A 13857-nucleotide genomic window follows, 5' to 3' on the forward strand; every position below is an offset into this window, starting at 1 on the left:
TGTATGGAGAGCAGTAGATTGGGAAAGTTGCTTTGACTGAAGCCCCATCCCCTCTTCTCCATGATAACTGGGAGGCTAGTTTTGATAACTCATTGGTAAGAAAAATGTACCCTGTATCTGCTCAAAGGTGCTAATATCTGTGGTTCATAAATAGGACTACACAGTTATATATGTTTACTTCACAATAAGTCCCACCCCACGGACTTCAAAGGAATTGCAGCCTGTATCTAATAACGTAGGAAGGCTTCTCTTTGGGCTCTCAGTCAGTCCACTTACATAGAAATTTATCTTGTGCACACTCTTCGTTAAGGAAACTTTGGGATAGTACAGTTTCCCCACAAGAGATCTAAGCAGATGTTTACTTGGCAATTTCAGCACTAAGGTTTGAAGGTTGCACTGATTCTGAAGGCTCAGCAGCAGATTGAATCGTGACATTTTGGAGCCATGCCCTCTAACCTGTTCTTTCATTCCGCTGCTGCATCTGTTGTTCTTCAGAGGATCCACCACTGCCTGCCAGACTTCAGAGTACCAAACTGCAGCTCTTTCAGGCAGAACTATCTGTTATATTACATTCAGAGGTAAGAAGTCAAAATCACAGTTTCCCCCATCTCAGCCTATTTTTTCCTAGGAAAGTGGAGAATTGTTTATGGTTTAGTATCTTTGTACACATTCATACATTTATCTTCATACATCCTTTTCAGACTCGAAATTGCCTTGGTTTACGTCCTCCCATAAGGTCCCATTATTTCCCCCATGTTGCTATTTTCTTATCAAGATGACGTTGCCAGTTACCATGTGCTTATCGCATCTTGCAATTCCAGCTGCTTTTCTAAAATTGTGAGTCACGGGGGACGAGGGGGTATGGCGGAGAGACACAACACGGAAAGAATCTCGGCTTCCTTTCCTTTTAGGCTCCATAGCAGAAAGCAAAGTTTGAAAACATTACCTACAGCTACTCTTGGAAAAAAGAAAGTGATACAGGAAATACAGTCATAGGTCATCTTCACAACAATTGCTACTTACAAAAATCTGATTTGTTTTGAGGCGGGAAGGGGAGAGACATGCAATTTTAGTATAAAGTATTCAGAATGCAAGCTCTAGCTAAGAAGCAATTGCAGTGAAATCTGATACAGTGTTGGATTTAGATCAGGGTTAGGTTTGCTTCCCTATGCACCTTAACTGGCCATTTTCCAATTAAACCAAAGATAGGGAACCTGAGACCCTCCCGTAGTTGCTGGACTCCCATCCTTCTAGACCATTAGCCATTCTGGCTGGGGTTGGTAGGAGATGAGAATGTAACAACTTCAGGAAGGCACCAGGTTTCCCATCCCTGTGCTAAACCTGCCTTAAACCTTCCTCACCATTGTTGGTGGAATGTAGAATAAGGCAGGGATATATTGCAAGCGGCCTTATTTAAAAGAAGCTCTTATCTGTTCCATGTGAGCAGAGGGAACTCCCATTTGCTCCTGTTCATGCCCATGGTATATACTGTATTCTGTCAATGGTAAACTATATTATGATAGCCATAGTCTGTACCAACATGACTTTCAGAATATCTCCTCCCATCACCAAGTACCTTGTGCCTTGGGACACAATCTGCAGCAGAAATATGCAAAGCAGCAAACTGGTAAGAGAATATGAGCTTTGTTTATAGCTTTGAAGGCTGTGCTTAATAGAATTCATCACCCCTAATTAAATTTGCATGTATTTTGATTTATGCTATTATATAATTAAATTTAAGCCATCAACATTTTTTTTTATGAAGTAGTAAACACAAACATTTTAAAACACACACTGTGGGTAACAATGCAATTTACCTACATGTGTAGCAATTCTTGCAGTTAAATAGGCATTCATTACTAATTCCTTTGGGATTCATAATAAAATTAGACGTCAATTAAATATTATACATAGGTAAAGGTAAAGGTACCCCTGCCCGTACGGGCCAGTCTTGCCAGACTCTAGGGTTGTGTGCCCATCTCACTCTATAGGCCGGGGGCCAGCGCTGTCCGCAGACACTTCCGGGTCACATGGCCAGCGTGACAAGCTGCATCTGGCGAGCCAGAGCCGCACACGGAACGCCGTTTACCTTCCCGCTAGTAAGCGGTCCCTATTTATCTACTTGCACCCGGGGGTGCTTTCTAACTGCTAGGTTGGCAGGCGCTGGGACCGAGCAACGGGAGCGCACCCTACCGCGGGGATTCGAACCGCCGACCTTTCGATCGGCAAGTCCTAGGCGTTGAGGCTTTAACCCACAGCGCCACCCGCGTCCCTAAATAAATATTATACATAGGTATAGTATTTAAGACATTTTCCTGTTTCTCTAGAAATTAACAGTAGAAATTGCCATTGCAGTCCCAGGCACAGCCGGAAGGGATGAGGTGATAACTGGTGAACAAACCGACACAACAACAACATTCTGGGATTGAAAATGGTTTTCAACGATGAAAATGATTACAGATGCAGGTAGGCTTTGGCTTAGGCATTAGGTGTGCTTCCTGATTAATACTCCTGCGTTGGTTGGAGATTTTCAGGGTCTTGCCTGGGTTAAGGGCCACCTCATGTCAGGCATGGAGTATCCTCTCCTCCCCCAGTAGCCTCAGAGGCAAGAAGAATAAACAGTTAGTATTTTATGGCTTTTATTCAGCCATCTGGTTGCAAGACAAAAGTTCCATGTCTTCACGCATAGGAGACGTTGGCTGCTCTGAGTCCCTCCTCTTCCATCTCCCACAACATCCTGGAAAGGTACAGGAAGTCACAGGAGTCACATCCCTCTGCATTCTTGAATGCAGAGGGACCTGTGAGCCTTTCGACTAGGAGGGTCTCCCATACTCTCCAGGGAAGTCTCTGCTGTCTGCTCTCTAACTTCCCCTTACCTCATCCTCTACTATCTCATAGCTAGGGATTTCCTCATTCAGGTGTACATCAGCCCTGTCTCCCTCTGCTCCTGAAACTGCTGAAGAAACTTCCCCCTCCCCCTCCTCTTCTGAGAGGAGCCAATCAGACGGAGGGCTCGTTTCCCATTCCTCCTGTTCAGTCCAGTCCCTGACACCTCAAGACGTGGGTCAGCTAAGCTGGCCCCCCAGGCCACCATCTGGAAGTTCTTTGGCCCATCTGCTCTCCTCTAGGCTTCAGAAAAGAACTTCCAGCCAGACCCCTTTACTGGGGTATCCTGAGATAATGCACCCATTGGAGGGAAAGGGAGTGAGGCACTTCACCCACTTCCAGAAAACAAACTACAGGATTCAACACACCCATTTCATCTATTTCATTTAACTAAAGAGGCAGGGACAGAAAGATCAACTAGGAGATATATATAGAAAACTACATTTTCTCATTTTATAATGTATTTCTTAAAATGCACTGTGTATTTTACCAAAATAACCACATATGATGCTAGCAATTATACATGGCAAGAGTTCATTAGATAGTTTGCCATTCTGTATTGGAGTGTCTAGAAGAGGGATGAGGAACCTGTGCCCTTCAAGATGTTAGTAGGAAATGTCAGACATATTCCAATTCTATGTAAAAAACAAGCCCAGATTCAGACAGATGTAGAACAGTGTCATTAGCAAATTAGCATTTATTTATTTTTGGTTGTTATTAGGGAAATGGAACCATTTTCCTTAGTCATTTATTCCACTTCCCTACTTCTTAACCTTAGACCAGTTCTATTTAGAGCTGTTTATGTTGTCGTTTGTACAAATAACACATCTGCACATTTTTTTCTTCATGTCATTTTGCATCTGGTAGGCAGATGATACTCCTCGTTATCTGACTCTGTAGGTCATTGAAAATGGATATTGAGCAATTCTGCCTCCTACAGCTTTGGTAAAACGCCAAACCCAGTTAGGGAAAGAGAAATGCTTCGATTTGTTATGCATGCTTCGAAAGAAAGAAAGAAAGAAAGAAAGAAAGAAAGAAAGAAAGAAAGAAAGAAAGAAAGAAAGAAATTCCAAAACCAAGTGGATTGCTACATGGTATTGATTTTACAAGGAACATGGTAATCTCTAAACAGATGCACTACATGCTACATGGCAGTTTGTTTCCCGCCCCCACCCCCAGAAATTAATCTTTGAATGAGGGAAGGAGATACATTTTATTTATTTACTAAATTCACATCCTTCCCTTCCGCCTAAAGGGCAGCACACAATAAGTGATAAAACAATAAAAACATCTTTAAAACATATGTGGACACCAGTATCAAGGCTACCATGTCAACATAGGTATCCTTTAAGCATTAAAGGGGGGGGGGAATCTTATGGAACTAGCTGCAGAATCTCCAAGATTTCTCTACAACTTTGCAGATAGGAAACAAAATAGAACCCTTGGATGGAATCTCAGGGCCCCTTAGGATATAGCTCTTGCTGGGATATAAAATGCGTCTTTGAAGACTGCAGGATGGCAACAGTCTACTCCTGTAAGTTTAGCAGCCTAATATGCAAACAAAAAACAAAACAAAAGCAAAAACAGGCAATGTAGGTTGCAATCTTATTTTCTAATAAGAAGTAAATCTTCTTGGTCACAGTGGGATTTGCTGCTAAGCACACGTGCAGAAGCTCAGGCTACAAGTCCCCCCCCCCCCAGCTATGCCATGAATTGCTTCATATATTTAATTCCTGCATGTCAGGCTGTGTTAAAAGATACTAGGAAAAAATGGGGGGAAGTGGCTCCGCCTACCGTTGGCTCCATCTGTCAGGATCCCTGGCTCCGCCTACCATTTGCCATCCTACCTTCTCTCCCACCAAGCCCAAGCTGCTACTCGTGATGGCCACCAAATTAAACAACTTTAAAAATGGGATTATTTGTGGAGGATAAGGTTATCAATGGCTAGTAGGAATGATGGCTTTATATAAGCTCCAGGAGAAACAGCATGCTTCTGAATACCAGTTGTTGAGGAAGGTGAGCAGCAAAATGCCATTTCACTTAGGTCCTTGTGGGCTTTCCTTGGGAATCGGGTTGACAACTTTGGGAACAGAACACAGATGAGACATTTAGTGTGATCTACCAGAGCTCTCCCTATTTTATATATATAAACCCTTTGCCAATTGCTCAGCAACATCAGGTCTATTGACCTTAGCCAAACCACACTCTTAAGTGGGAATGGTTTTCTTTCTTTATTGTCTGTCTTTGTGGACCTCAGAATAATATTAATATGCGAGCTCAGTAGCAAGATTAATGGAATTTAACATTTTACAATACTATTTTTGTGAACAGCTTTCCCTTACTCTGAAGCTCCAACAAAAACAACATGCAATTGAATGTCCCTTAGTCTCTGTTTCAAAGTTTTACTGAAACAATGATTAGCCACAAAGAATCTAAAAAATGCACAGGTGTTCAAAGCTTTTATGAAGAACCAGCTTCCCCCGCCCACATTACAGTAAGCAATGGAATAAGTGTCAGACTCATAATAAGAGACACTCTCCCCACCCCCCAAAGGACAAATTAGGTATTTTACAGAATGTTCTCCCACACACCAAACAGGTATTCATACCCTATCTATTGTTTCCACTAACCTTGCCATAGATAAGATAACAATATGAGATAGGCTTTTCATGTGAAATTGTCATGTATTTTGTCCTTACACTTGGGAAATTACTTTTGGGGGTAAACATAAAGGGACCTAATTGAAGCAAAGAAGATGAATAAACTTTAAATGTCAAAAAGCATTTATGAATGAATTCAAAGCAGTTCTCAAAATGCTATCCCATTTCAAATGTCAGTACAATGAATAAGGCTTCATCCTCCAGAATAGGTTGAGGTCAATGGTTGGCAAGGGTAGTTTAAAAAATCTTCCATAGAGAAGGAGGAGAATATGAGTACTGTCCATGAAACAAAAGCCAGCCGAGATGGTAGCTTCTGCAGCTACAAGAAAAGCTTATTGACATTAGCTTGGTCCTCCTCCAACTGGTCCCCGGCGTACTGGTTTACAGAGATATTGTGTGATTTTCAGGAAGAAAATCGAATTGCATAGGAATGCTGGGCTTGTTTCATAGCTAGTTTTTATAAGGGGCACTGCTAATTGCATGCACATATTACTTCCTTGTCAAACTATGTACTCCTAATTACTGTGTAATATATGGCAGCAGTTAAAGCCAAGATACTGAATTCAGATCAAAATGTGGTCAAGCATACATTTTATAACTTTGTTGGGGATCTGCCACTGACAGAGTTCAGCTTCCCCAAAGGCACAGTCTTGGGATTTTTGTAGACCCTTCACTGCACATTGCAACTGTGCCAAATACACTTTCACCAAATTCATCTCGTAAGAAACTGTCACCTTCTGAACCTGGAAATTTTCATGATCTGTTCTTTAGTATGAATACACAATGAGACATAGCAACTGAATGGAAGTCAAACTTCCAACTCTCCTACACTGCTTCATGCAAATATTCTGTGCATGATTGCAACATCGTATATTTTGTGTTTGTCCGTCTGCTCCTTTTTGAAGAAAGATGGGATTGCATGGATGGTGTGTGCTTCCCTTCAAAACTCTGCACATTGGTACAGCATGGAATCTATACCATAAGGGCTTCAGCCTTTAATTCCTGCTTGTTCAGCCTTAAATGTACAGTGATGCACACTACACAGGAAAGTGGTTCACTGAATGAAAGGGGAGAACACCAGAAACTGGTGTTCCAGGGTCTGCAGGGGCTTTCTGAAACCCTGAGGCAGAAATTAATTAGAAGCCATGACTCTATGGTATAAAACCCTTAAGGCATGTAAGTCAAGGCTGCCTCCTTCCATTGTGACCTATCATACTTCAGTGTGTGTCAGTAACTCACCTACCCTGCATTTTTCAAATGCTGAGGAACTTTCCATGGACTCTGCAAGAAGTGAAGCTTTCCAAAATATGGCCTGCAGAACAGATTGTTGTTGTTAAAAGCACAGCAGTGGAGGGTTATTATTTTTTAAGTTAAAATCTTCATTTCAGTTTTATATATAAAAAAATTACGTTGCTCTGCTTTAACAAAACAAAACCCAGAGCCCTTCAGAATTATGTAGAAAGATGATAGAAAGCCTCATCTAAGTCCTGTTTGAAGCTTATAAGAAAAGGCAGGTGATGCTGCAAAGTTTTTAAAAAATGTACAGGCAAGAGTATACCCCACTCAGCTACCTCTTAATTACCGGTATTTTAGGGTATGAAGAGAAGCAAAGACAACCTACCACTCTCCATCATCACAATAAAAGTTAATCCTTTTTACTTTCATTCACAAAAAGCTCCTGGTCCTATTTGCCCACAATTTGGAAGACTTAATCTACTCTGGAGGGGTTCTGTGCCTGCAAATTTCATCCACTTTGGCAAAAAGCATGTTAGCTATTTTTAGATTTCCCCATTATAGTAAATGGGCAACCACAACAGTTCATTTTATACAGCTGACCTGAGAACCTCATCAACGCCATTTTCTAGAAAAAGAGGTGCCAGAACTCACCATGAATGCCTCCCTTGTTCTCTTATAATGGCAGTGGTGCCCACCTGAGAGTTGCCGGAACTGAGTTCCAGTAAGTTCTAGCTGGGGGGGAAAGGCCTGGGAATCGTTCAAAGAGGAGAGAACACAGAGAAATGGATCAGAATATTTAAAAACACACAGATACAACCTACAGCAGGCATAGGCAAACTCCGGCCCTCCAGATGTTTGGGACTACAATTCCCATCATCCTTAGCTAACAGGACCAGTGGTCAGGGATGATGGGAATTGTAGTCCCAAACATCTGGAGGGCCAGAGTTTGCCTATGCCTGAGCTAAAGATTGGGACCCATAAACAACAAATGAACAAATGTGATATTTAACGGGGGGGGGGGGGGGACTACCACCACCACCAAATTCCCTGTTTCCTGAAATGCCCACCTAGTTAGCTGTTACTGAACTCTCATGAATGTACAGATCAAGGAAGGGCCAGGTGTGGATTATTCGCAGCCAGTTTCATCTGCTGTGAAAGAAGCAGCGTGTAGCATTTTCCACATAGTATCCATCACATTATTAAAGTGAAATTGGAATTGGTACACAGAAGCAAGCATGGAAACACAATCCATGGCGGTATTCTCTGACAGTCATAAGGGTATGAACTGCATGATGCTTTGTAATCATAGCTTTGAAAATTAACACTACCCAATAAAACTGACAGAATCTGGACAATTTTTCTTACTTACGCTTTATTCCTTCTTTGTACAAAGCTTAATTTGCTTTATTTCTGAATGCACAAATGACAATTTTAAGTATTTTTGGAGGAAACAATACAGATATTTTAAAATGTGCACTCTTTCCACAAGCATTTTTCTTGGTCAGAACCACTGACCGGGTTTGTGCCATTTTAAAAATACATGAAACCAGGCAAAATTATATGGTTTAGCAAAGAGCATGTTTCAAAAGAAGAATTAATAGTTAGGTCCCAAAGACTGGTTTTTAACAGGTAACCCCCTTATTTGGCTTCACTATATAAACAAAAATGTGGTTGATTAAAATATCGGTCTTGATACTATGTTAAGCATTCATTTAATGCTGTAGTTCAGGTGGTTAGGCAGCAATGCTATTTTAGCTAAATAGCACAGCAAAAATATTCACTTTTCCTTACATTCAAAAGAGCTAGTTTTAGACTTCAAAGCAATCACTAAGTGGAGTACATGGAAACCATGTATTTGTAGTGACAATATATGATTCTCATCTATGAATGAAAAGCTGGCTTTATAATTTAAAAGTACAAATTAAATGCTGCATTGCTGCAACAACAAGTGCATAAAACCATTTTTAAAGCTGTATTTCCATGTGTCATGACCACCAGAATATAATCCAGCCCCCCTGCCAGAATTACTTTGAATATTCCTTTTTAAAAAAATTCAAATCAAACTATAGTCTTTGTAGATTTAAAATGAATAAAGTCTCCAAGTCGTGAAGATCGCATCAAGTTTTTATGGCTTTATAATCATCGAAGGCATTCGAGGTCCAAGAAGAAATGACGTGTCCAGGAATCTTTAGTCACTCGGTATTTCTTTGAAGAAGCTGATCCAGCAATTGCTACAATAAAACAAAAATAAAAGCAGCCTTTAAGTTACAACGCTATGCCTTCCATCTCCTACTCCTCGACTTGGAAGTGATGTCATCAGTGACTGTTAAGAGAACAACAGAACTGAGCCAGTCTCATCTGGGAAGACACAGAGGCACGACTTGCTTTCTGTGCTGCGTCCAAAGCCTTGGCCTTTGAACCCCACTCTAGAAACATCAGGTGGGAGCAATATCTGTTTCAGTATTAACGCTGTGAGGCCTTTCATACTATGCTTAACCTGCATATATGTGTAAATAAAGCCATATATCCCAAAGACACCACTTTCTCTGGTGACCTTCATTCCAAGGAAACCGACTCTTGATGTATGTGTTGGCATCCCTGAAGTTTCTCATAAACTGGGGTGAGCAAAACAGTACTGTTTACCAACACATGGAAAAAAAATCTGGGGTGCACCAATAGATACCGTATTGATCCCAAAATAAGCCACACCCAAATATAAGCCGCACCTTTAAAATTCGGGGGGAGGGGGGAGAAAAAAAGACAATTCCTGAATATTAGCCGTTCCCTTAAAATTCCTCAGGCACTCATACCCGTTCTGTTTTACCCTATGTCTGTTTCAGCAGCGTTGTCGTAAAAGCCAATTTTTGTAAGGTTGTGAATTTAAGCTGCACTTTAACTTTTCACGGTTGGAATTTGGTGGAAAAGTGAGGCTTATATTCAGTCCAATACAGTACATCTATCCGCACAAATGCATTACACACACACACACACACACACACACACACACACACACACACACATAGATACATCACCAGGCAAAGCAGCACTACTGCTATCACAACGCTTTGAAAACTTGCAACAGGATTTTAAAATATGGGAATACTGGGTTTCCTACTGCAGAGGTGGCTAACCTGTTACCCTTCTGATGTTCCTAGACTCCTACCATCTCTGACTATTGGTGGTGCTTCTGGGGGCTGTTTGAAGTTGAAGTATAACAACATATGGAGGGTCACAGACTAGCCACCCTTGCTCTACAGGGTGGTACTGAAGGTGTACAACAGGTATGCGATTTTGGGATGACAGAATGGAGAAAGAAACTCTGCATCAATGAGTATTTGTGTTCACTTCACTGGAGAATCATTACCTTTTTGAACACTTCAACACGCAGTCTGTTGCTCTGTATGATTACCCGTTTCTGTTTCTCTTCTTGTTTCTTCTTCACTTCAGGCAGATTATTATAAATCCTGGAACATATTAAAAATATGCTAAGTGTCAAAAAGGTGTTTTCTGAGCCTTTGAAAGAAAGGAAAGAAAGGTGTATGGGAAGAAGGCAGGGGCAGGGTAACCTGTGCCTCTTCAGCTGATGTTTCGCTCCATCTTCCATTAACATGATCAATAGCCAAGGATAGTTCAACAACATCTGGAGAGCCACAGATTCCCCATCCGAGCTCTAAGGTGTGCAGGCTTTTAAGTACATCGTTATTGTGGGCCTAGTCACAGTGCCCCAGTGTGAAGGCAATAGGTATGGAGTAAAGGAACAATTTGGACAGGATCATGATCTGAGATCATCATTGGCCACAACTTTATTGATTACAGATGTAGGTAGACTTTGGCTCAGGCATTGGATGTATATCCATTTCAGCCTCCTGTTGAAGGGCTGAAATTTCTAACAGTGTTGTGCCAAGGATTGTGGCCTCCCAAAAGATGCTAATCTACTGTGACCAGCCTGCCCTACACATGGTTTCTGGACAGAAACTTCCACATAGACCCTTCTTAGGTCGGGGTGATGCACCACTTCATCCAAACCTTGATGATTATGATTCCATCCAATGTTTTACCCACCCAAAGTTGTGACATTTTGCTATGAGAAACGTAAAAACTCCCAATGGGCCCAATCTGTTTGCAGGCAAATTCCTTCCCAGCACCGAATACAGCAACCATTGGGAAACCATAGCAAAGTCCATCGCAGAGTACACAGGAAGGAAAATATGGTTAAGACAAAATTAACACAAAGTAGCCTGAAGGGAGGGAGGGAGGGACTGCAAACTCTAGGCGCAGACAGCTTTTATCCTCAGTGGGTGGACCAGGCTCTGCTCATTCGGTGCCCATGATTGGGCAATTGAACTTTTGATTTGGCAGGCTATCTTGCCCTGCAATGTGGTTGGCCGGGGAATTTAGAATGGCTAGCCACTGGGACATGACTCCTTGCACAATTGCATATGACAAGGTACTGGAATTGTATTGCTCATATAATTCATGGATTCATGATATAATGCCATGAATAAAATGTTAGTTTTAAAGACTATTTCTTAACTTGATGTGATAAATGTACGGTGTTAGATTACCCTAATCCATCTGTGCAGATCAAGATAAATGTCATTGGGAGCAATCTGTGAAGCCCTTGAAAGGGCACATATATAGCTATGGAAGCAATAGTATAAGCCCCCTGGCAATGCTCTGCAGCTGCGGAGACTCATTTCTCCTAAGTATCCTTCATTTGCCTAAGGCCTTCCAGTATTCCTTCCACTGCATTTTGGAAGGATAACTTTGGATTGCAATAGTGTTTGGGTGTGGGGAACCCAGGCTGAGCTGAAATCCCTGCTCACTCATGAAACTTTCTGAGAGCCAAACGAGATGTAGTGCTAAATGTGTTGTTAGAAACCGTGTCAATGATTTTTTTTTACAATTAAAAGCAGGCATGATTTTAGGACTGCAGTGCATAGGGAAAGGAGGTGTAACCCTTGTGTCCCCATCTGAAATTCTGATATATACACCCCATGGCAATAAGTATACAGAAAAAAAAACCCCTTCCACTGTAGATTTTTCCAAGGCTCATGGTCCTGTGGGGGGGGGGGAGGGTTGTGTGATTTCCCTTTGTGCAGATGTGATTTTTAATTAAGCATTTAGCTTCATGTCTAATTTGCCCCGAGCCTCCTTAAGAAAGTCACAATTTGTCAGCATAACATATCTCACCGGGTTGTTGTAAAGATAAAAAGAAATATTGTAAAGTGCTGGAACGTGCTATTGGATTTTTTAGACACAAACTCTCTAATTATATATAGATACAAAAGCAAATGTGCAGTTTCCTAGGATCCATAAAACTCTAGCGTGACCAAGAAACATAGCCGCAGTTATGTCGACAGAAGCAAGCTGGATTCTTAATGGTCCTCACTAAGTTTTGAAAAATAAAAAGGAAACTGACTGCAACCAACATGCAAGACACTTGGAGAAAGTTTAGATTTGTGCCTCTGAATGTGCATCTTTGCTTTTCCAACTGTATGGAATCTGCCATTCACTCATACAGGAAAAAGTAAAATGCAGCACTCCAAGAACCCAGGGCCAGTGACAAATGGGCACTAAGGAACAGATTTTAGGGGTTTAGAAGCCATCAGGGACCACAGACATTTAGCTTTCTTTAAGTAAAAAAGTTAGTCAACCAGGGACTTCTGAAGTAAGTTAGAGCACAAAACATGAAGGCAGCATTAATGCTTCTGCACTCAGCAGGCAGCAGAATTGCTAAGGCACTTAAAATACTGTTGCTAAGCAATCAGAGGATGGAATGTTGACCCTTCCCACCTGGGACACAAGGATTATTAAAAAAAAAAATCAAGGCTGGTAAAATGATTTTGTGTATATCTGTTTTGAATAGAATTGTGAAACTGCACATATTTGTTGTATATTTGCACCTAGACTTCCCCCCAGGAGCTCAAGGCTGTGTACAATTTGTCTTCCCCTTCCTCCTTTTATCTTCACATCAGCTCTGTGATGCAGGCTAGGTTGTGACTCGGTAGCTCACACATCAATGTTGTGAAACTGCACATACACAAGAGTTATTTTTTGCTTGTTTTTAATTATCAAGAGTTATTTTTTGCTTGTTTTTAATTTAATTGGCAAACTTTTGTATGTTTGTTTGGATATTTTGCTGTATTGTAAATGTCAGCACTATGAAACACTGCAGTTAAAGCAAGGAGGCTGCTTTTCTGGCTTTCTTTAGATGATCTGTGAATGACATTGCACAAGAAAAGCCCTGTTGGACCAAGCCAATGGCGAATAGCTTCCTGTTCTCACAATGGCCAATCAGATGCCTGTGAGAAGCCTGCAAGTAGGTTCTGTGTGCAATAGCACTCTCTGCTGCCTACAGTTTCAAGTGACAAGTCTTCCATGAATTTGTCTTACTCTCTTTTAAAGCCAAGTTGGTTGTCATCACTACCTGTACAGGGAAGTTCTCAATGTTTGATGCTTTATTGTTTTTTTAATATTTTGTTGGGAGCTGCCCAGAGTGGCTGGGGCAAGGTTAAGCTGGGTAGTGGTGTTGCTGGGACCTGATCCACAGACATTGTACCATGCCCAGAAAGTGCTGTTGGCATCCCTACTGGGAGAACCCATTGCAGTACCAGTATATTCCCCTGTATAGTTTTCAGTACACACATTTTTTTAATTCTTTGTTTAAAAAAAACCTTCCGTGAAAGATATTTCCACATTAATGCAGTGCATGGAATTCACTCGACAATGCATTTGTCAATAACATGGGGTTAGAATCCGAAACAGCTGCAGCAACTTTCCAACTATTTCTGCAGAAAGCACTAGATCAATATGAAGGGCCTGCTCACCAAAAGGCAAACTAGACAACTTGCCTGTTGTCAGGGCAATATCCCAGAAACTGCAAGAGTCTCATTCCAGAGCCTTTTGATCTCCATCAGCTGCAAACTCAACAATTTATTGTGCTACTGTTATGCTACTCAGAATAAAACAAAACGTGGGGTGTGTGATCTTGCTTCATTAGCTCACCCTATCAATTCGAGAACTCATAATCCCTCATTGCTGCAAGCAGAAGGGAGATAATCTATTTCAGGAT

General features: G+C 41.4%; 1 protein-coding gene across 2 annotated transcripts in view; it reads right to left on the reverse strand.

Annotated features, from left to right (window-relative positions):
- Positions 1-8135: 8135 nt before the first annotated feature.
- Positions 8136-13857, reverse strand: part of C6H10orf90 (chromosome 6 C10orf90 homolog) — a 150896-nt gene continuing 145174 nt past the window's right edge. For both annotated transcript variants that reach the window (XM_077930358.1, XM_077930359.1), the window contains 2 exons: positions 10147-10246; positions 8136-9013 (listed from right to left, as the gene is read on the reverse strand). In XM_077930358.1, the coding sequence (XP_077786484.1) occupies positions 8975-9013; positions 10147-10246 (139 nt within the window). In that variant the 3' untranslated portion in view covers positions 8136-8974. The remainder of the gene's footprint in view (positions 9014-10146; positions 10247-13857) is intronic.

This window comes from Podarcis muralis, chromosome 6 (assembly GCF_964188315.1).
Source record: "Podarcis muralis chromosome 6, rPodMur119.hap1.1, whole genome shotgun sequence".
In the NCBI taxonomy this organism is placed as follows: Eukaryota; Metazoa; Chordata; class Lepidosauria; order Squamata; family Lacertidae; genus Podarcis; species Podarcis muralis.